Here is a 24,172-nt window from a genome sequence, read left to right as displayed (position 1 = left end):
AGAAAGCAAGTGGAGACATTAGCATTAGAGAAATTTCTCAGGAGATTAACCAATAAAGTGAGAATGTGATCCCAAGAGAATGCGGATAGGAGTGTGATGAGAGGCTAGTCCTGGGGCTGAGGTGTCCCAGACCTTGGGATTGACTTCAGTGGGGGGAAGGGGCAAAGATCTGGCTTGGGGAGAAGGTACAGGGGAAAGGAGAAAGAGTGTGGAGAATGGGAGAGAAATAGAAAGGGAGAGCTTTTGCATGAGATCCCTGCCAAGTAGGGGGGTTGGGCAGGTGGGCATAACCAGGAAGGAGTGAGTTAAAGGCATCTTCCAGAATACACAGGCTAAGGGTCCTGTTGATTTTGGGTTGTGAGGCTTCCCATCAACCCCCACCACAGAGATCTGTGAGGGAAAAACTTTACCAGAGTAGGAAGGGAGAACTGACAATGACGCACCAGTGGCAATAATGAAATTAATAATCTTACCCGCCACCATGGCTGAAACCCTGGGCTCCTCCATTGTGATAATCATAGAAGCAGGGGGGGAGCCGAGAAGCCAGGGCGTCGTCAGTCTTCAGCAGCCAGGCCTAGAAGGTCGTTCACTGAACCCTGTAAATGAGGCCAATGTCCAGTCGCTCCGCACTTGAAGCAGGGTCCTCGTGGATGTCGTTGGCCCCCATTGTTGTTTGAAGTGTTCTTGGGAGGATCCCTTAGGCCTGCAGCCATAAGCTGGTACTTTTGCGTGGACAGGGTAAGCTTGTCTGCCTTCTCCTCTTCCTCTCGGTTATAAAATACTTTAAATGCCGTGTCCAACAGATCTCTCGTGAGGGTTTCAGGGCCCTTGTCTAAGCGCCTAAGTTTCCTTCTAATATCTGGAGCTGATTGTAAGATAAAGTGGTGGTGAAGCATAAGCTGTCCCTCTGCAGACTCTGGGTCATACTTGGTATACTGGACCAGAGCATCAGTGAGTCTGTCCATAAACTGAGCTGGGGTTTCAGCAGAGACCTGAGTAATCAATCTAAGCTTTTCAAAGTTAACTACCTTGGGGGGCGAAGCTCTCTGAAGACCTGTCAGGAGGCAAGTGATCATGTGGTCCCTGGCTGCTCTACCTGGGGAAGGTCCTGTCTGACCTCCTGGTGGGGGTTGGTAATCCCACCCAGGGCCCTGAAGGGGAACTGCCTTACTGCCAATAGGGTGAGCTTGGTTAGTAGAATGAAGCTCATTAGCATATTCCTGTGCTGCTGTCCAGACCCTATGTCTCTCATCAGAGGTGAGGGTAGACTGGAGAATCATAAAGAGATCATGCCAGGTTAGATCATAGCTGTGAGTAATATATTTAAACTCTTGTATGAACTGAGGAGGATTAGTGGAAAAAGAGCCTATTCTGCACTCAAGTTGAGATAGATCGTTGACACGGGAGAGAGGTTGGGAGGAAGCAGAAGAGAAGTAGAAGGGGAGTGCTGGCTGAAGTGGGAGAGATGGGAGGGGTGTCCTGTCCATGAGAGGATGCAGGGACAGGGCGTCTGAGGCAGGGCCTGGAGTTGAAGTAGAAGCAGATACAGGAGGGGTAAATGGGGTATTTGAGGTAGAAGTCAGACTTGGGGAGACTAGGGAGTATTTGGTAATGAGGTGTTTAAGATTTTGGATTTCCTTGAATAAAGGGGAATTAAGAGAGTGAGTGTCAGATTCAGAATGCTGAGGAAGGGAGGGGGAAGATAGCAGAGAGGGAGTTTGAGGCGGAGAAGGGAGGGGAGTGAGTTGTGCTGGCCCCTGGACTGGAAGGCAAGGGAGGGTATAGTGATGGGAGGGCAGGGGGAGGACTTGGTTGTGCCTCTGGCTCAGGAGCAGGGGGGCCTTTGGGCTAGGTTCTGATAGGGGGCAGGTTATCAGCTATGGAAGCATCAAAAGGAGAGTCAGAGGGGTAGGGAGGAGGGAGAGGGGCAGAGGCCCCTGGAGTTTCAGGATCTGGTGAGACTGCCTTAGCCAGGAGGACCTGGTGGGAAGAACATTTGACACAGAGGGAGGGATTAGCACGGAGGTCAAGAAAGGCGTGGATGTAGGGTAGTTCAGACTGCTTAGAGAGAGAGACAGAGAGAGAGAGAGGAGAGAGAGAGAGAGAGAGAGAGAGAGAGAGAGAGAGAGAGAGAGAGAGAGAGAGAGAGAGAGAGAGAGAGAGAGAGAGAGAGAGAGAGAGAGAGAGAGAGAGAGAGAGAGAGAGAGAGAGAGAGAGAGAGAGAGAGAGAGAGAGAGAGAGAGAGAGAGAGAGAGAGAGAGAGAGAGAGAGAGAGAGAGAGAGAGAGAGAGAGAGAGAGAGAGAGAGAGAGAGAGAGAGAGAGAGAGAGAGAGAGAGAGGAGAGGAGAGAGAGAGGGAGAGAGAGAGAGAGAGAGAGAGAGAGAGAGAGAGAGAAGATGAGATGTGAGGGGAAAGCAAAAGATGGCAGGAGCGAGGAAGGGAAGGGAGCTGAGGTAGGGAAAAGGATTTGAGTGCAACGGGGAGGCAGGTCTGACTCCCAGGTGGGCGTGGACAGACACAGTAACTGTGCCGGGCAGTTCAACGGTCGCAGAAACCAGTGCTGTCCAGTGGCCTTGAGTGAGGTCCAGGAGTGACCGAATTTGATTGGAAAGGAGATGAAAAGAAAACTGGCAGAGAGTAGTGAAGGGGAAAGGGGAGAGAGAGCTGAAAGGAACGGGAGAGGGGAGATAGAGGGTGGAAGTGTACCTTAATGCCAAATCTGTGGTGTTTGCAGCGGCCAATAACGACAAGCGAGTCCGAAAGTTTTACATGTGAGGTCCCTTGAAGTAAGAGCCGATTTCGGCACCATCTGATAGGTAAAAGTTGGGAGAGTGAGGTGGAGAGCACGAGCGGATGGAGGAGGCACCGAGGCACAGATGGAATTCTCAGCGGGATACAGCTTTATTTCGCACGGGGCACCTTTCCCTCGGGGAAGAGAAAGATGTCAGGGAAGGACAGGGAAGGGAAAGATGTCAGGGAAAGATGTCAGCCCACGGGCTGTGAGCTGGGACTTTATATATGGGGGCTTTAGGGTGTAGAAGGGAGGAATGTTTGGGGGAGAAATCAGGGAGGGGGAAGCAGGAAAAGCAGGTAGGATTAGGGTCTGGAAGTGTTTACTTTTTCCCTCTTAAGATAAGAGAAAAACAGCTTCTAAAATCTCTGGTTATCAGGTAGAATCTGCTTATCCTAACTTTGGAGGTCAGAGGAAAGGCAGGCTGCTTTTCAGCAGAGTTTGTTTCCCTTGACCTCAAAGGTCAAGGTGCTTATCAGCTAAGTTCCCTTTTTCGGGCTCCAAAGTCTGTAGGTCCCTGTTGGGGAGTGGGGGGAAGCTGCTGCTGTTTGGAACCCTTAGAAGTACCACATGAATTATACTGCCAAGTTTGGCTGCCAGCCTGAGTTGGACCCTGACCTGCTTCATCCACATTAGCAGCTTTTCTATGTTGTGGTTTTCTAGGAATGGAAAACCCCTCTGGGTATTTTCCTTACACAAGTTGGAGGCTTAGCTGGGCATGGTCTTGTCTTGAGGGTACTCCTTCTATTGTTGCAGTGCAAATCTAGGACCTTTCTTTAATGTCTCTAATCTCCTTATCAATGAGAGTTCTTCAGCACCTACCTTGGCTCTAACATTAAGTTTCCTAGTGCTCTTTTTCAATCCAAAGTGTACATTCTGCAGTTCTTTCCATCCCAGTTGTTCTTTTTCATTGTGGAATTCCATAATATTCATAATTAATAAACACACCACAGATTCAGCATTAGGCTGTCTTGAAATTTCCTCTGCCTAAGAAATTAGTCCATTACTTTTCAATTTAGCCACAGGCAAGCTCTTAGACTGTGGGCAGATGGCAGCCAGATGTTTTGCCAAAACATCCCAGTTTCTAAGTCCTTACTTTCCTCTGGAACTACTTTGTTCTCAGCACAGCTTTCTTCCAGACTCCTACTACAACTGCCTGTTAAATTATTATAGCATTTAACTGCTTTTCTATTCCAAATTTTCAAAATCTTCCACATTGCTCTCCAAAACCTACATGGTCAAGTTCTTCACAACAATAGCCCACACTCTGGTACCAACTCCTATATTAGTTACTTTTCTGTTGTGTTAAAACACCATGACCAAGGCAACTTACAGAAGGAAGAGTGTATTTGAGATTACAATTCCAGAGGATTAGAGTCCATAATGGCAAGGGGAGGCATGGCGGCAGAGGTGACAGGAGCAGAATACCAAATGATCACATCTTGCTTCCTCTAGCAAGGTGGCACCTCCTAAAACCTCCCAATACAGCACCACCAACTGGGAACAAAATGTCCAAATACATGGAGCGTATTGGGGATGTTCTCATTCAAACTATCACAAAAGTTTGATACTTTTCCCTTGAACTGTAGTGCGGGAGAATCTTTGTTTTGGTCTCTTTCACCTTAGCTGTGTAATTCATCAGATTTTTCCCAGTATTTTAGTTTTATTTAAAATAGTTCTGATGACTGATCTGTAGATGATGCTCACATTAAGCCTGACATTCTGATGTATGGGGTCTTTGACAACAGAGCATTTCTTGAATGTATATAGGGAAGCAGTAATTGCTGTATCACAAACATTTCACTAATAAACTATTTCATTACCATTGTCACATTTTTCGGTTTAATAGAAAGCATTTCTAGCAGTTTTGATAATTCATTCTGACTATTGGATTTTGTGAGTCTACAATTGAATTCATTTAATTTTTCTGTTTTTTGAATACCTCTAATGGGTCAGGCAGTTTTTTAGGTGCTAAATCTAAGTGACAAAGCTCCCGTCATTTCAGAACTTACGTTTTGGAATGTAGGTTAGAGGTACTAAATAGGCAAGTATAAAATAACATGGTAGTAGTACATGATATATAAATAAATATAATACCTTTAGAAGAAGAGTTAGGCATGCTAGGGCTCTATAAGAATATTCTGTTTTACATACTTGAACTCCCCCAGGGAGATGGCTACTAATGAAGTGAAGAGTAAATATGATGGAAAGCTATTGAAATAGTGTTGACCAGGATCTGATTTGGATTTTAAATACGTGTTTTCAATTTCCATGTGGAAGATAGAGAAGGCATTGGTTCATGTTAATACCAACTTCATATATTGGAAGCAGGGAGAAAAGTGAGAAAACAATGAAGAGTATGGGAAAAAAGGTGATAGTTTGGGTTAGAATTTTATTGGTGAAGAAGGTAGGGATAGTTATAAAATAAAGTAGCAGATTTTACACAACATACAAAATTTAATAAAGTGTATAAAACATTGGAATATCGCTTAAGTTATTTGCAAAGTTATTAGATAAGATTCTGGCAGTTGTGCAGGTTAACAATTAATAGAAAATAGGCAAATGATACTTCAAAAGTATTTTATTTTCTTTAAACTGGTAATTCATAATAATACCCTCAATTGAAAGAGGTCCCTGGGGAAAATTATATAACCATACTTGTGAAAATTCCTTGAATGATTAAAATATGAATTCATTATTGTGAAGACTGTAGTGTTATATTGCCCTTATTTGATTACCTAAATTTTAGGTTTCTTTGAGACAGGATCTCTCTGTAGTCCTAGCTCTAAGCTAGCATGGAACTTGCTATGTAAACCAGGCTATGTAAACAGACATCTCCCTGCCTCTGCCTCCTGAGTGCTAGGATTAAAGGTGTGTGCCTCTGCACCTGGCCCATTACCTGTATTTTTAAGAAATAGTATGAAAATATAGGGTAACCATTTCCATTTTTATTTCACAATTACTAGCTTTGCTATTTAAATGCTAGAAAGATTTTTTTTCCACTATAAAGTTTTCTTCTCTTTTAAGCAGGCTTATTTTTAAAAGTAGCTTCCTGTATTTTTCTGTAATGAAAAACTTTCTTACATATTAGGTCTTTGAAGGTTAAACGTGGATTCAGGGTTAATATTTAAAGTGTATGCCATAAAAAAAGTCAAATAATGGGAGTGCCCCTGCTCCATTTTTATATTACCTAACTTGATTAGCATAATTGTTAGGTCCTGTCTAGTCTCTTGCTGATGTGTTTAGATTTCAGTATCATGTAGAATCATCAGTTTTCATTCTTTAGACATTATTGCCGGAAATAGGAGCTTTCCCTCTCATTAAAATTTTTTAGTAACTAGCTTGTCATATAAACCAGTTTAAATTCTGCTTTTTGCATGACTTCATAATCACTTGGCCTATGTCTAGTAATTTTTGTGCTTTAAAATTGAATATAATCTTGCCCGGCCTGATGGCACACACCTTTAATCCCAGCGCTCTAGAGGTAGAGGCAAGCAGATCTTTGTGAATTCAAGGCCTGCCTGGTCTGCATAACTAGTTCCCAGCCAGTTGGAGCTACAGGGAGACCCTGTCTCAAAAAGAACCTCCTCCCCCCACTAAAAAAACATTGAATATAATTCTCAAAGCCAGATATCAGTGCCATTTGTCAAAAGCTACTCTCCTGAATTCATTTTCTGTGTATCTCCATGTTCTCTTAAACCCAACCAAGGGTGAGCTTTTCTTTTCATTTTACTAGTCCTACTTCTTTAAAATGAGAGAAAGGGCCTGGCTTGCTGGTACAGTCCTTTTGTATGTAATCTTAGTTACTCAAAAGACTTAAGCAGGAGGATCAGAACCTCAAGACCTGCTACAGAGTTAGCTCAAAGTCAGTCTGGGTAACTTAGTGAAACCCTATTATAAAATGAAAAGTAAGAAAGAGCTGGGATGTAGGTCAATGGTAAAGTATGTATCTGCATGCTGCAGAGGTAGAGGTAAAGGCAGGTGTAGATCTCTGAGATCAAGGCCAGCCTACCCTGCTCTACATAGTTCTAGGCCAACTGGGGCTACAAGGGGGACCCTGTCTCAAAACATCATAAACGAAGACTTAAATACAAATAGTAAATATTTTCAGATCATAGTCTCTTCTCTTTAAAATCTATTTACTGCCGGGTGTGTGGTGCGCGCCTTTAATCCCAGCATTCGGGAGGCAGAGGCGGGTGGATCTGTGTGAGTTCAAGGCCAGCCTGGTCTACATAGTGAGTTCCAGGACAGCTGGGGCTACAGGGAGATCATGTCTCAAAAAGACAAAAATTAAAATCTATTTACTGATAAGAGATATTTAATTTTCTTTTAGAAAGAGACGTCAGTTTAATTCTGGGTTGCTTCTTAAAGTTTTCTATTATAGGGAGATTTTTAAATGAAATAATGTAGTGGAGACTTTTATTTTACTTTTAGTTTACTCGTTAAATATTTTGAGAGTTTTTTCATATGTGCTTCTATCATACTGGAGTCTCAAAGAATATAAGGAAAAGGGATCACTTTCTGGGTGCTAGGAATACTCGATTAGTACTAAAATATCTACCCAAGTTAGCAAGCGCATACCTTGTGGTTTTATGTATTTTTTAAGTTGAATAAACTAATGAGATTCAAAGAGCTTGATAATTATAATGGCTTCTGTGCCAGAATAAAAAGTCCTCTTTAGGTTCACCTCATGACTCACTTCAGTTTACACTTCAGTCGCTAAAAGAAGATATGTATGTGAATGGATGGAATAGATTGGGTGGTTGATTGCTTTAGGGGGGGAAAGTGATCTGTCTTGTCTGTTTTGCACGTTGAATCTGAATGGATTTTACCCATGCTGGGTATCCTGTTACATGGCTCCTTTTTCATATAGTAATGCTTGAGTCTGTGGTACTTTTTGACAAATTGTTGTTGCTCATTTACTGTGCATTTAAGTAGATCTGCCTTTATAAACCTGAACAGTTTTTTTTTTTTTTAATGTAACCTTTTCCCTTATCTAAGACAATAAGATTGTAGTAATACAGGGAATCCTGTGAGTACAAGCTAATACTTTTCTTCCATATCTCTAAGGTTAAGAGACTGTAAACAGAAATCTCAGGTATATTTGGCTTGTTTATAAATTGATTTGCTGTATTTTAATATAGATTACCTATTGTGTTGGAATACTAATAAAACCAATTGTTTGCTTTTTTTATTGTGAGCACTAGAGGTTACCTGCCTTACTCTGACCCTGATACAATGCAGAGAAATTGAATATAATGCCATAAGCATTGAATTGTTTTAAATTTTTTTAAAAAATTTTTGCCTTTTTGAGACAGGGCCTTCTTATAGCCCCAGCTGGCCTGGCACTTGCTGTGTAGACCAGGCTGACCTTGATCTCCCAGAGAGTTAGCCGCCTCTGCCTCCCGAGTGCTGGGATTAATGGTGTGTGCCACCATGGCTAGCTCTAGAAAACATAAAATTTTTGATGAATTATCATAAAAGAAAAAATACAAAATGTAAAGAACAAGCTTTCCTAGTGGTACTGTAGAGAATACTTTTCCTCTGTTCATTACCTATCATTTACATTCATAAGTAATAAAAATGCAAGTTAATAAAATCTTTTACAAAAATTAATTATCTTTATTTAGAATATTTAAAGGTTTTATTTTTTAAGTCATTCATTCAGTATTTGCAGTGCACTAGGAATGTATAAAATACTTGAAGACACTTTTATGTAGTTGTGACTATGACAGACCTCAAATTTACTCATGATAATGCAGCCCTAGGGTGGGAAGTGAGCTGTCTTGGTAAATTAAATAATTCTTTTTAAAATAACAGTATTACTCTAAATATTTAAATTCATCAAAATTCATTTAAATCTAAAATATAAATAAATGTTTTTTATTTGTAGTTACTTCAAGGTTAAAATCACCCAATGCATATGTTTGATGTATGTATATGTGCATGAATATGAGTGACTTGCGTGGAGACCAGATAATGACATCCCATACCTTGCTCAATCACTTTCCACCTTGTTTTCAATACAGTGCCTCTCACCTCTCTGCTTCTCCCTGGCACTGGGAGTGTAAGTGCATGCAGCCATGCCTGGCTTTTTATGTGGACTCTGGGAATCCAAACTCATCCTCATGCTTGAACAGCAAGCACTCTTACCCACTGAGCCTTCTTCCCAGCCTGATGAAGATTTTAATAGTCCATTCAAATTCTGGGATCTGAGGTCTTGAAGAGTCTTTAATTTCAGTTTTCATTAGTGGTGAGCAAGACCCCTTGTTTAACATAAGATTTTTTGAACCCTTGTTATCCAATGTAATTAATCAGACTGTGAGATAATTTCAGAAACTGAAAAGCAAGCCCAAAGATGGGGTGTTAGGGATGATACTGTAGAAAATACACAAGCATTGATTTAGATGATTATAATATGTCTAGATTACTGATTTGTTTTCAAAATTAGCTCAAATATCCAATATTGGAGTTTTATATTTTCTACAAACTTCATTGTTTGACAGGACTAAAAATTTCTAATTATTTTTCTCTTTGTACAAAGCAGTACATTATTTTATAATGTCATGTCTTTTAACTGTTTCAAATCAAGTTCCTAGACTCTGGAGAGGCCAGAAGAGTCTCTTTGAAAAAACGGTGTCAGTATTTTCAACTGTAAATGGAATCCCGTAGATTGCAATCTGTGGTCAGGTCAGATCTTGTTGCTTATAAATTCTTGTCCATTCAGATTTTAGTCATTTGTGAAATTTTTTATCCCTTTGATTATTAAAGATCTTAATCCTCATGGATTACAAGTGAGTTGGGAAACAAGACTGTACAAAACTGGCTTAGGTACAAAGACAGTGATAACAGTATTTACAAAATTTCACGTTTTCTTTTTTCCATTTCTGAGCTTTTTGTCTCTTTCTTAAGTCAAATCATTTTCCTTAATTTTCTTGAGCACCCAGAACTTGAGTCTTTCTTTAGTGTTTTGGGATTGCTTCCTCTAATTTCTTTTTTTTTAAGTTTTTACAATTTTATTAGAATTTTAAAGAAAAAGAAATCCTCAGGGCAGGTGAGCTGGTAATCTTGGAAGCTGCCTTGAGGAGGTGAATGGTAGGAAGAAAGAAAGGAGGGAGGGAAGAAGGGAGGGAAGGGGGGAGGGAGGCAGGAAGGAAGACAAAAGGCCATGCAGGTTTAGAGCCTGCATGGGAGGTCAGACACATGGCTGACTGGCAGCCACATGGCTAGGAGAAGGAAGCTTTAGAGAAAGTAAAGGAATACAAGATGCTAGGGGCAGCCCAAAGCTGTAAAGAAAACATGTTTAGTAAGAAAGACATGAAGAAGAAAAAGGGAAATTACGTTTCCCCTAAAGAATTCAGGGAAGCTGGCAACTCACAGACTACATGGCTGTAGCTAGGAAGTTCTGCACCCTTAGGCAGGATTACACACAGGAAAAAGTTACTATCTCATTAATGCACTAGGTATTCCGCCCATCTATTTAGCATAACCCACCTTCCTAGGGATGGTCCTATGACCAGATGATTGACAGTTAAATTTACATAAAATGGAGGCACTTAGGGTGTTACATTCCCCACTGGCTCTGGGACATAAGTCAAATCTTTGATTTGTTTTGATTTTGAGGGTCATATTGGGTCCTTAGAACCCTAATTTTAATGTCATTTGGGTGCCTCTGGTTCTGTCTGGTTAGGCAGTTTAGGAGGCATGGACCCCACCATAAAGGCTAGGAGGAATATTACCAGAGGCCTGGTAAAACTCAATTACACCTGAATTATTGGCATAAAAACAGCATAAAAACCCAAGGCCATGTATGAGCCATCTTCCTTTAGGAGCAGTAGGTCAGTCCCTCTTCTGTTCTGTAGCACCATTTTTAGCTAGGGAGTTAACCTGTCTCTTCAGCTGCCTGATGGAGTCCTGTTAGATGTCCGATGTCTCTGTCTGAATGCTTAGAAGCCTAAAATTTTTATTCCCCATGGCTAGGGTGGCAGCATGCAAGGCATCCATTGAAGATAACACTCATTATAAAGTGGTAGTAGAATATAAAGTAGGAAAATACAGCACCTGTGTGATGAACTAAAAGCTTTGACTAGCTAGCTTCCTTGGAGGCCTTATTTCTTTTAATGTACCCCCCCTTTTTTTTTAGTTCTACCAATATTTGCCTTTTATATCTACCAGCAGTCTGAGTTTCTGAGTAAAGAAAATACTTTTATAGGGAAAATGTTAAAATAGTTGCCTCTGCCTTCTGTGTGCTGGAATTAAAGGTGTGCCACTGCGCCCAGCTTGCTTTTCTTTTTTTGACTTTAAATGTTACTGTAGAATAACAGACATGTTTAAAGGATATATAAATATTAGATTCCATAGTCACCTAATGCAATTATTTATATATATATTACATGTATAATTAGAACCCTTCCTCATTGTGTACAAATTAAAAAAGAGCAGGAGGGTGCTAAGGAATTTTTTTCCTGATACTCTAAAATGTAATCTTGCATTAAAATCAGGAAGGCTGTCCTAGAAATATTGTTATAGTGGATTTCATTTAATCCTGTAAGAAATTCTGTTACAGGTTTTTGTCATCCTTTCCATTTAATAGATTACAAAATAGAGTCAAAGAGATGAATTAAGTTGCCCAGCCTCACACAGTTATTATACAACTGATACCTAATCCAGACATTTTTACTTCAAAGACTGTAAAGCCTTGGTAAATGAGAGAGTTGTGCAAATCACCACAGAACTGAGTGTAAATCATTAGAAAGTTAAGTAGAAGCTGTGTTCAGCATGACTGGGCAGTGATTCTTTAAGAGAATATGAGTCACTTTTGTAATTTTAGTATAAGAATCTTAGAATTATACTACCTAGGTTCATACTCATCTTTGTGTAACTTTACCAGTTAGGCAAGTTTATTGATCTGTGTGTATGCCTTTGTTGGCTCATTTGAAAAGTAGAATGATAGTACTTAGCTGACTGATAGATGAGATGATAGCATGTTTGGAAAAATGAGAGTAATGTCTGCACACAGTTAGGACCCAGTAGATCTCAGCTGCTGCTATCGCTGCAGTTCTCAGAGTAGTTCTAATATGTTTGAATGTGTCTGCAAAATTTGGGCCATGAGAATTTGGGTGTTAATAAGTGAGATTTATTATTCGATATGTAAAGCAATTTAAAACATGTCAGATTTTGTTGCAGGGAAATGGTTCAATAATTATACGAATACTGCAAAGGAAAGTAGCTAAATACGCTTCATTAAAAATAGAAGTTTATTTTTATGTCTTTTAAATATATAACAGATGTACACATGTATGCTTATATATGTCTCAGTGATAGTAGTTACTCTAATTTTATGTGTGTACTTGGCAATTTTTTTGTTTCATCTCATTGTTTATTTTAAAATTCAGTGTTTAATCTTTTAGATTAAAAAGTTGTCTTTATAATTTAACTAATTTTGTGTATATTAATATTTTAAATGTAAATCATTGTTTTTCAAATAAAAAGCCAATCTAAAATTAGAAAACCTATTATTTTTACCAAGAATGAAACAGTTTTCTCTGGGCTACTTATTTATTATTGCAAAAGAAACTCTATATGTGAAATAGTTTATCTCTACTTTTGGAAGCGAACAATTTATGTTAATAGTTATATGGCACCTAGTTACTGTATATAACTGAATTTTGTTTGTACTTCTGCTCCCCAGCCCCAGTGCTTGGGATTAAATGTAGTGCCCCACACACATTGCTAGTAAAGGGCCCTACTGAGCTGCACCCCCAGGCCTGCATTGGTTTTGTTTACTTTTTTTATTCTCACCAGCAGAAACATTGGGAAATAGCATCTTTTTTTCTCATTTTGATTAAAGCTTATTATTCCTGATTTGTTTTAGTCACACTCTGAAAGTTTCTTTCTTCCCTTGCCAGGTTTTTTTATTTTTACTTTTTGAGACAACGTCTCCCTGTAGCCCCAGCTGGCCTTGAAACTCCCTATGTAGACCAGCCTGGCCTTAAACTCACAGAGATCTGCCTGCCTCTGTCTCCTAAGTGCTGGGATTAAAGGAGTGCACCACCATGACCGGCAAAATGCTATTTTTTTTTTCTTTTTTGGGGGGGGTGGGGGTCTTTTTGAGACAGGGTCTCCCTATAGCCACAGCTGGCCTATATTAGCCATGGAGACCAGGCTGGCCTCAAACTCACAGAGATCTGCCTGCCTCTGCCTCCTAAGTGCTGGGACTAAAGGCCACCATGCCTGACCCCTTATTAAATGTTTATAACTTTAATTAATATTAGTATTTACATAAAACAGTTAAATGATCATGTCTCATACTTTAGGTTGCTGCTTTTTAGTTTGTGTTTTGCCTACATGTATGTGAGTGTACCTGTGCTTGGAATGCGCACAGAGGCACTGGAGTTACAGTGGTTATTAGCTGCCATGTGTTGCTAGGAACCCATCCTGCCTCCTCCGCAAGAGCAACCAGTGCTCTTAACCTCTGAGCCATCTCTCCAGGCCCCATTCTATCATTATTTTACGGGGAAAAAAAACACTTATGACCTAGAATGTTAGTGTCAAGAAGCAGCTATTTTTGTCAGGGTTTGTGACTGTGTCTAGTGTAGGTACACAAGTGTGTCCTTTTAAACATGGATTTAAAATGTATTATCTTACTCTATACACTGGTACCAGTATCATTTTTCAGGCTTGCAGTCAGAAAATTATGAATCCGAGGCCATAAAAAGTGCATAGCTGGAAGTTTTTCTTTGGGCCTGTAAATAATGCACCTACATAATTGGTGTGTGTTGTGTTTATATATGTTCGTGTCAGTATGTGCACATGTGTATACACACTTGTGGTAGCCTGAGGTTGGCTTTAGGGATCTTCCTTAGTTCCTTAGTTCCTCCCCTTATTTTTTGAGACAGTGTCTCTTACTCTACTTGGGGTCATCAATTCAGGTGGCCACTCTGGGTTTTTCCATGGGTGCTAGGGATTGAACCCAGGTCCTCATACTTGCACAACTAACTCTATTGACTGAGCCACCTTGGTTCTATACTTACATAATTATTTTTTGTTTGTAGGGGAGGAGGGGAAAGGGGTGAAGTTTGAGACAAAGTCTCACTGTACAGCCCTGACTGGCTTGTAACTCACTATGTAGATCAAACTAGCCTTGAAATCACCTCCCTCTGCTTCTGGAGTGCTAGGATTAAAGGCCTGTGGCACCATACTCCCAGTTTCCTTAATTTTCATTGTGCTATACAAATGCTAGGAATTGTTTCATTAGTAAGGGAATAGGGATTTTTAAATGCACAGCATACAGTTATTTTTAGCTCTGTTAGTCCCTATATAAATAGACTAAAAATAGCTTGTGATTTTTGTTACATAAGACCATGACTGTGGAGAAGACACACGTTAACTATATCTCATCTGAAGAAACCCACTTTAAGAGTCCGGATACTTTTTTTGAGACACAGTCTTGCTATAGTCCCAGCTGGCCTGGAACTTGGTATGTGGACCAGGCTAACCTTGATCTCACAGAGATCTCCCTGCCTCCCAAGTGCTGGGATTATAGGCATGCACTACAATGCCTTTTATTTATTACTTTATGTGTATGAATGTATTGCCTGCTGCACCCATGTCATGCAATCCCCACAAAAATCAGAAGGGGGCATTGGATCCCCTGGAACTAGAGTTACTTAAAGTTGTTAGCTGCCATGTTTGTGCTGGGAACTGAACCCAGGTCCTCTGCTAAAGCTGTGCTCTTAACCACAACCATTGCTCCAGCCCCTAGAGTTCATAGATTCTTTAAAAAAATTGAACTTTTAAAATTTCATACATTTCCCAGACCCCCTCTGCAATCCATGCACTCTGCCATACATGCTGAGTCCTGTTCATTCAGGTGTGTGTACCCAAATGTCCATCAGTGTAAATGCGTCCACTGGAGTCTAGTCAGCCCATCCAGTGGTTGTATGTAAGTCATACTCTACCTCATCCAGCAGCAATCACTATCAAACAGTTGTCAATCTAGTGCTGGCCCACCACTTATTTTTCACCTCCCCTTTGGGCTCTTGTTTAATTGAGGTGAAATGGGTCCTGTGTTTGACGCCACTGCTGCTGCAGGCTCACATGGGCAAGCCTCCAGTGATCTGGAAGCCTCTACCTCCTTATGTTCATGAACCAGCCCTGGCTCTTACAATCTTTTTGCCCCCTTCCACAATGGTCCCTGAACCTTGGGTGGGTGAGGTTCCATTGAGGAGTCCCAGCCTATACTCTACAGTCTCTTATTCTCCAAAACTTGGCCAGTTGTGGCCTTTTGTGTGTATCGCACTCTACATGGAAGCCTTACTGGTGAGAGTTGAGGGGTGCATTAGCCCTCTCTCTACCCCTTATTCCGCTATGTTCTGTGAGCCTCGGTTGTAGAGATTTGACTGCAGGTGTATCACCTAGTACTGGGTATCTCCCATGAGTATGTCCTCTGTGCCTGACCAGATGTGCAGCTCTGCAGTAGCCTTCATCTATTGCATAAAGAAACTTCTTTGATGAGTGCTGTATGGCATGTCTGTCACTTTAAGGGAGGTCTCTTCTATCTGGCACTGCATTCCCCACGAAGCAGCTCCCAGATATACATACACATTAATGTTCAAACACTCTGTGCATTTCTCATAGGGTTTCTAGGGCATCACTTTTCCCTCTAGGTTTCCTGGCCCCCCAAGCTTGTATAGAGAACCTTTAATTAGTATCCTCAATTGGTTGATTTTATTAGGATAGAAACATGCTTTTTTCAGAAATGCAAACAAAAAATGTTTTAAAAAATAGCTGGCTATCATGTTTGGTATGTTACAAAGTTTTAAATTGTTAATTAGTTCTATTTTTTAAAAATTATTATTATTTTATTGTTGCTGTTGTGACAAGCCTTGCTTTTTAGCCCAGCATGGCCTCAAACTAGTGAATCACCTGCTTCAGTTTCTAAGAGCTGAAATGCAAAGCATGAGCTACAATTCCTGGCTTCTCACTGCTGGTAGCTTTTCTAAGCTAATTTTACTTAAAGATGCAGGAATGAGGGTTAAGTAGGAGAACACATAGAAGCTGTCAACAAATGAGAAAACATTACAGGAAGTACATGTTTGACCAGGGCAGAGGAGACTAGCATATGGAGGTTTGGGGTTATGAGAGAAACCTCTTTCTACTTTAGCCTTTTTTTTATTGTTTATTCCATTTTTTGATAGTGTTCTTTTACCAGGTTTTTTCATGCCATTTTGGGTTGGTAACATATTTACAGATAGATTGTTCTTATTCATTTCAGTGAATGATTGTAAGATAATTACTCAAGAGCACATAACATTCTAGTGGTATAACAGGGTGTGGTTAAGTGTAGTTTTAAGTGCATGTATGTACTCTTTTCCCCTATACTGCATATCCTCTTTTCCTTAAAATTCCAAAGCTCACTAATCTATTTAGAAGTGGAATAGGGACAAATCAGTGTACATACCTTCCTTATGATTGTTCCCATTTGATATTCCTTCTTGGTATGTTTCTCTGAGGAGATGGAGGAGTAGAGAGCCTAAATATTCACTCACTTTGTATCTGTGGTTCCTTTGGTGTCTAACTAAATGTTTGTCAAAAAGTGTTTACTTAAAAAAAAAACTGTTTGCATTTTAGATCTACTTTTCCTGTTATTGAAGCAATGTAAATACTGAAATTGTATTTTTTTTCTTTCTTCGTTTTACAGTAGTATTATTGATTCCACAGAATACAGCCAACCTCCAGGTTTCAGTGGCAGTTCCCAGGTAATTGATAGATTTAACAATGTGTTTTAGTAGTGCCATGCGTGTAGTCATCTAAGTTGTAAAACAGTAAGTTAATTTGCTAAAATATTCTTTCATAATATGCCCTTTTCTTAAGGATTTGCATGGTAACAGAATCACCTGTTTATTTGCTTGTCAATGATACAAATTTTTCATGCTTTTTAACTTACTGATTAATATCAGACCTGAGGCAGGTGGGGAAATAAAAGTCAAAATCTATTGACAAATTACCCATAATTGTGTTAAAGGATTAAGCGTTTCTTGCAGTTACACTGACTAGAAACTTGAATAAAATGAACACAGCCTCACCTCTTCCAAGTACTTATATGATAATTTTGACATTTATTCTCTTCTTCTTTGACTAAGAGATTGCTAATATTGCCAACCTTGTTTTTTGAGTCCTAACATGCATTCTCTTTTTTTACCCCAATTTCAGATTCTGGGAGAAGTACTAATATGAATATATAAAAAAAAATTACTTTATATCAAATAGCTTCTCCAGCAACTAAGATTTTTTTTATCACATTTGTTTTATCCTCAGTCAATCTTTCTTGTACCTGTATATGCATAGAATTTTTCTTTTTAAAAGTCTTAATTTTATTATAGTTGTATTTTTTTTAACTTTTGCAAAAACTTTATTGAAATTTTCATACATGCATATAAGGTGTTTTGATCAAATCTATGCCCACTCCCTCCCCTCCAGCACCTCCCATATCTCCCCATCACTTTTTTCTTTTTCTTTTTTTCTTCTTTTGTTTATTTATTTTTAATGGGGCTTTTGGCTACTCTAACATTTTCCCCTCTGAAGAGGTAACCCTAAAATCTTTTAAGGGCTATATACAAGCTCCAAAATATTTTCGATATTTTTGGCCTTTGGAACAGAGTATGTTGCTAACAGTCCAAAGGACATTTTGACTTTTAGCCAAGAAACTGGCTACTTTTCTTTGGAGTCTTTTTACCCTAACTGCCTAGCCAATTCCTACCTCCTATTCTTATCACACCATCCTCTGAAGAGGTTATCCAAATTGCCAATAGGGAATAGGGACACAAACCACTCTGGCTTCTTCCATGGTGAACAGGGGCTCAAGGTGAGGCAATTGGAGTACCCCTTCAGGGGGGTCTATCTAAAAAGACTTCCAAATTGCATAACTCTTATCTCTAAGGGGAAAAGGAAGTCCTAGGTTCCTTGAACACTCCTACAAATTATATGTGAGCCTTAGTAATATAAGTTGCTTTAACACACTTTTGAGCCAGCTCGTTTCCTTTTGTCAGTGTTTGTCAGTGAGCAATAAATAAAACTTGTTCAACTATAGGTATATAGTTGTCTTTGACTAAGTTTTGGAAAATTTAGATGGAGGAAAAAGTTTTTCATTGTAACATAACATTGTTTGGGAACATCTCTCAAATTCGAGGAACTAGGAAACAGATGAAATTGAATCTGAAAGGAAAAGACAATGAGTAGAAATAGCTAGCTCCCACCTATGATGGTCACCATTTTTCAACTGTATAGTGGTGTGAAAGAAATGTACAACCAGTAGAAACCATACTTCGAATACTCAGTTTTGATCTTTTGTATGGTACAGTACTGTCCTGTAATGCTGAGCAGGCCACAGTTCCCTTCCAGGCATTCAGTAGGGTAAACAGCATATACCCTTGTAGATTGTGTTAAACTCTGGTGTTCAATAGGCTAGATGGATTAAATGCATGTTTTTATTTACATGCATTTTCTATTAATATTTTCTATTAATTTGTCAGTATGTAATCTCATAAGTTGAGAATTTTATTTTACAATATTTTATTAAATTTTTATTTTATAATGTCATTTACTGATAGGTAGTGAAAGAGGCTTCTGGTTTGAGGTAGAACCCTAAGGCATTGTGTTAATATCTTCCCAATTCCCATCCACAAAAATGTCCTATTGCTATTATTGTTATTTGTATTGGTTACTACTTTTTTGCTGTTAAAATATCAGAACCAAAAGCAACCTAGAGGATAAAAAAGCTTTATTTTATTTAGCTTACAGTTCCAGAGAGGATACAGTTCATAATGGTAGGGAAGGCATGGCAGTTAGGAAGCATAAAGATCTAGTTTCATCCTTACACAAGAAGTGGGGCCAGGCTATAAAACCTCAAAGCCTAGCCCCAGTGATATACTTCCCCTCAACATGTCTCCACCTTCCAAAAGTTCATAACCTTTCCAACAGCACAACCAACTAGGGACCAAGTGTTCAAATACATGAGCCTATGGATAACGTTCCTTATTAAAACCATCACATTTTCACTCCATGATCCTCATAGGCTCATGGCTGTTAGATGAAACAAAATGAATGTAGTTGAACTTCAAATGTCTCCGTAGTCTTTAACAGTCAAAACACTGTCCAAAAATCCAAAGTCTCAAAGGAAGAAAGAAAAGGAAAGAGTCCAGTGTCTCTTCTGAGACTCAAGGCAATCTTTTCAACTGCATCATCTTGTAAAATCAAAAAGCAAATTATATAATTCCAGCATATGGCAAAGAACATATCTTCCCTTCCCAAAAGTGAGGAATGGGGGCTGTTCTGGTTTGTTTCTTCATTGCTGTGACAAAATACTCTGACCACTACCAACTTGGGGAGGAAAGGGTTTATTTAGCTTACATATCCCGGGTCACAGTTCATCCAGGAGCCCAAGGTGGGAACTCAGGGCAGGAACCTGGAGGCAGGAGCTGGAGCACAGGCCATGGAGGAATGCTGCTTACTGTCTTGCTCCCCTGGCCCCTGCTCAGCCTGCTTTCTTATGCAACACAGGCCCACCTGCCCAGGGGTGGCACCACCCACAGTGGGCTGGACCCTCCCACATCACTCATCAAGAAGATGCCCCTCAGACATGGCCACAGGCCAGTCCAATAGAGGCAATCCCCCAATTGAGGCTCCCTCAACCCAGGTGTGTCAAGTTGACACTAAAGCTTTCCAGCACAGGGGCATAATAAGGAAGATTGCACCAAAGGAAGATAGAAACCCAGCAGGGCAAACACCAAATCCTTTAGCTCCATGTCCAGTTTCTGGGGCTTCAATTTCAAGGAGCAGACATGGTTCCACCAGTCTGTCCAGCTTTGCTTCCTGCAACACTGTTCCTACAAATATTTGAAAACTTGGGGAAGAGCTGCCTAACTTATGAGTCCCTAATACTGAGTCATTGTATGCTCAAGATTGAATGGTCTGCATCTCCCAGCAGAATCCAGCCTTCACATCTGTTAGCAGAAAGGGCAGTTATTGAGTAAATCCTACTGGTATTTTCATAGATTGGAATTAGTGGCATATTGCGCTGAATTCTCACCTTTCATTTCTTTTTTGTTGTTTTTGTTGTTTGAGACGGGATCTCACATTTTATCTCAGACTAGCTTCAGACTTGTAGTAATTTTCCTGCCTTAGCCTTCGAAGTGCTGAGATTAAGGTGTGAGTAACCATGGTTGGCCTTTCCCTTCATTTCTCACTGTATATAAGAGACCTGAAACAAGCTGATAGAAAAAGGATTGAATTAGAGTCATAGATGAACATAAGCTTGACTAAATCCAAGCTAAAGAATATAGCAAAACCAAAAAAGTACTGACTAGAATAGAGCTCAAGGATAAAACTTAACAGATGGGTACCATTTAGACATTTGTAAAAAGGATACTTTAAAGAAGTAGTAGTGTAGTCAGACCTTTCTTAGTGCCTGCCAGGGGATTGCTTTCATACACATCCTTTCTCCTTGGTAATAGCAAAAACTGTACTTGAGTCCCTTTTCTAAAATGGTATATTTGCATATGTTTATGTACACCTTAGGTTGCTTGTGATAGCTATACAGTGTAAACACTTAGTCATTAATTGCTGTATATTGTATTGTTGAAGGAATGATTTTAAGTCTGTACATATTCAATACAGATCTTTTTTTTTTTCAAAATCTATCTGTAGGTGTAGAGTTTGCTAATATGAGGGGCCAGTTGTACTTTATACTGTGTTATAAAGAATTAGAATTTGGTACTAGAGAGATGACTCAGTGGTTGAGAACCCTGCAAGTTCTTCAAGGGTATCAGCTTCAGTTCCAGGATCCACATGGCAGCTCACAACTGCCCCTAAGTCCCAATCCAGGGACTCCAGCACCCTTTTCTGGCATCTGTAGGTACTGCATACACATGGTACACTTACATACATGTAGGCAAAACATATATACACATAAAATAAATTTAAATATATTTTTAAATTTTAAAGAAAGGGAAACTTGTTAGAAATCAAATAAAATACTTAGGTAAGATTTATTTTATGTTTCTGTTCCATTATTACTTCATAGCTATTACCTACTGTAATTTTCAAAACTGCCTCCTATTTTTTATTAAGAAAGAAACTGGTATATAGATCAGTTAAAGTAGTTGGCCAAAAAATATAGCTAGTAAGACAAGGAAATTGAGATTCTTTTAAACCAAGTATATAGCTCAGACCATGTACTGTTAATCACTTACTCAATCACTATAAATATTTTTAAAGTTCTGTACATTTACAAGGCTGTGGAAGTGAGAGAGCAAGCCACCAGAATGTCTTTGGGTCGACATTCTGAACAGCAGCAACAACAGGTGAATAAGCTATAAGGTAGGACCATGTCTGCTGTAGTCCAGAAGTCAGTGTGATTGGAGAGGAATGAGAGAAAAAAGGAGAGGTCACAAGCGGTTACTCTGCTTATAGTTTTTTAAGTTTTATGAGGGCTTTGAATTTTCTTTTGAGTACTTTTTGCCTCCCATCAAGGGATATGCATTGTTTAATTTTTGGGACATTTTTAAAAAGATGATTGTAAAACAAGATAAATTGTGCTATTTGTGTTCTGTGAATTAAAATCTTAAATAGAAATTAGACTGACATAATTTGGAGGAGTATAAAATACAAACCTCTCTGAATATTTTTTTAAGTCATAGTTTGAGATACAAAAACCAAAAACCCAAAATAATGCTAGTAAAACTACACTACATATAAAAAAAATTATGAAAAGGAGAAAATTTATAGCAGTGAATGTTTTTATTTTTAGATAAATATAAAAATAAATGCTTTAACCATCTACCTCAGGAGACTACAGTATCATAAGATGGTAGGTACACAAAGACAGATTTTCATAAGACAGATTGAAGCTATCTATTGTCATGATCCAGAATAGATTAAAGTAATTAAAGGTATTACAAATGCAAATGAAAAAAGTAGCAGTCTTAGATTTATAATTTAAAACATATATAATATTAAAATGGGTAAAGCAATTGTAGGGCAATTTAGAAAGGCTAATGGCCTTAAGTTAACTGAATTCCACCCAAAAAATACCAATAGTAATTTTAAGTGTACATAGGATATGATCAACTGACTTTAAATTTCTTGGAATGTATTTACCCAACAAACTATGCTGTAACAAAAGCAGCAAAATAAAAATTAACAGTCTGATAAAAATGTTATTAATATCATATGTTTAAGAGGTTCAAGAAGTAGTACAAAGAAAGATAAAGAATTTGTGGTATGACAGGTGTGGTGGCACATGCTTTTAATCCCAGCCAGTAGGCAAAGGCAGGTGAATCTTTGTGAGAGAGAGGCCAGCCTGGTCTACATAGTGAGTTCCAGGCCAGCTAGGGCTACAGGGATTCAGTCTCAAAACAACAACAACAAAAGACTAGGTAGTTGTGGTAACTGGGAAACCATTTGATAGAAATGTGTGTTGTTCTCAGCACTTAACTAAAAGACTCCACATCAACTGCATAATTATTATTAAATACAGTAAAACTACACAAATGATGAAATAAGCCTACATGTAATAAAGTACCACAAGCAAAATTTAAACCCAAACTGCGAAACATATCTTCATTACACTAATTGGTAATGTACTTAAAAAAAAAAAAAAAAAAAAACTTTGCTCCTAATAAAACACAAATTCTTAATAGAATAGAAAAATCTGTGCTAAAATACATGGTTAAAGAGATGAAAATACTCATTTCATCTTATTTGATATGATAATCAGTTTCCTAGAACTGAAATCAAAGAGATGTTTCAGAATGGGAGATACAATCACATATTGCTTGAAGATAAGGATGTATTCTGAAAATCACAGCATTAGGTGATTTCATTTCTGTGTGAACACCATAGAATATCCTTTTACAAACCTCATTGGTGTAGGTCGGTCACTGCATTTGGCATCAATGTAACCAAAGCCAATAAAAACAAGATGGATGAGGCTGCTGGCCAGCTTACTCTATATAAGGATGCATTCTAAAGCATCTAAAATGTATGATAGGATAAGTACATAAACCAATAATAGAGTTGTTTAATACTGTCAACATGACAGTTCTTACCTCAAAGTGAACAAGAGACAGTTTATTCTGTGCCAAATATGAGTGGCTGTGACCTGGAAACAGGTTCACTTGGCTCCAAATGTTCCCAGTGAGGAAGCAGTTGCATAAACTTTCCATGTACCAGAAAAAAAGATTGTCGTAAGTCAGTGCACTTACTAAATAACATTGGTAGGGACACCAGATCAGCTATTACAGCAAATCCAGGAAAACTCAGCTAATAGGTTCAGATACTATCTGATGATATTCAAGCTTTGGGGCTTGAGGAAAGCTAAAGTTTATACATTCTAAAGGTACACCTGATAGTGAGTGGAAAGTGTGCAAGGCCAGAGACAGAAGGTGGACAATAAATGACTATTAATGGAACTAAAAATAATAGCTCAGGATAATTTTGATAAATCTGCCAAAGTTCAATTCTCCCCAATCATGAAATTCTAATCAGTCAAGTCTTCAAAATAGGTATGGCTTTTTGGGGGGTATTTTAGTTTATACTAACATTATTAAATATTATTTACTGTGCATAATTATTTGTAGTTTATTTTTATGAAGCTGGCAGCACAGAAGTTTTGTTAAGCATTACCTCAAACGTGTGAATAGTGTTTTGCAGCATGATGTTATTAGACAAAGGAAATTTGTATGCTCTTAGAATTTTATGAAACTAGTTGTTGACCAAAGCATTTTTTAAAGTGACTGTGCCCTTTGTATGTGTGCATTTGTGCTCCTCCTCTTGTATGCACCTATGTGGTTGTTACTGAGTAGAAGAAAGGGTAGGCACAGAGAGGGGCATGGGGGAGAATTGAGTTGGTAATCTTCTGTATACACATAACAAATGCTAGAAACATTTGCTTCGGTAGTGATTTGAATTACTATATAAAGATTATATACTAGGGACTGGAGAGATGACTCAGTGATTAAGAACACTTGCTACTCTTCCAGGGGACCCAGGTTCTGAACCTAGTACCTATGTCAGATAGCTCACAACTGCCCATAGTTCCAAGGGATCTCACTTTCTCTTCTGGCCTTTTTGGGTTTCCTCATACATGTGGCATATATTCACACAGACACACACAAATAATACATTAAGTAAAGTATATCTTTCTTTGTTTTTTTTTGTTGTTTTTTTGTTTTTGTTTTTTGTCTTTTTGAGACAGGGTCTCCCTGTAGCCCCAACTGTCCTGGAACTCACTATGTAGACCAGGCTGGCCTTGAACTCACAAAGATCCACCTGCCTCTGCCTCCCGAGTGCTGGGACTAAAGGTGTGCCACACTATGCCCG

General features: G+C 39.0%; 1 protein-coding gene across 1 annotated transcript in view; it reads left to right on the top strand.

Moving 5' to 3' along the window:
• The window catches only part of Cop1 (COP1 E3 ubiquitin ligase), a gene marked incomplete in the record, with an annotated part of 182,023 nt that overhangs the window by 56,567 nt on the left and 101,284 nt on the right, over positions 1-24,172 (top strand). The window contains 1 exon segment of the mRNA XM_008826109.3: positions 16,494-16,551. Coding sequence (XP_008824331.1) covers positions 16,494-16,551 — 58 coding nt within the window.

The sequence above is a fragment of the Nannospalax galili genome, unplaced genomic scaffold (assembly GCF_000622305.1).
Source record: "Nannospalax galili isolate Female #2095 unplaced genomic scaffold, S.galili_v1.0 scaffold429, whole genome shotgun sequence".
In the NCBI taxonomy this organism is placed as follows: domain Eukaryota; kingdom Metazoa; phylum Chordata; class Mammalia; order Rodentia; family Spalacidae; genus Nannospalax; species Nannospalax galili.
Note: the sequence above shows the minus strand (reverse complement) of the source record. Positions and strands in the feature narration are given on the sequence as shown.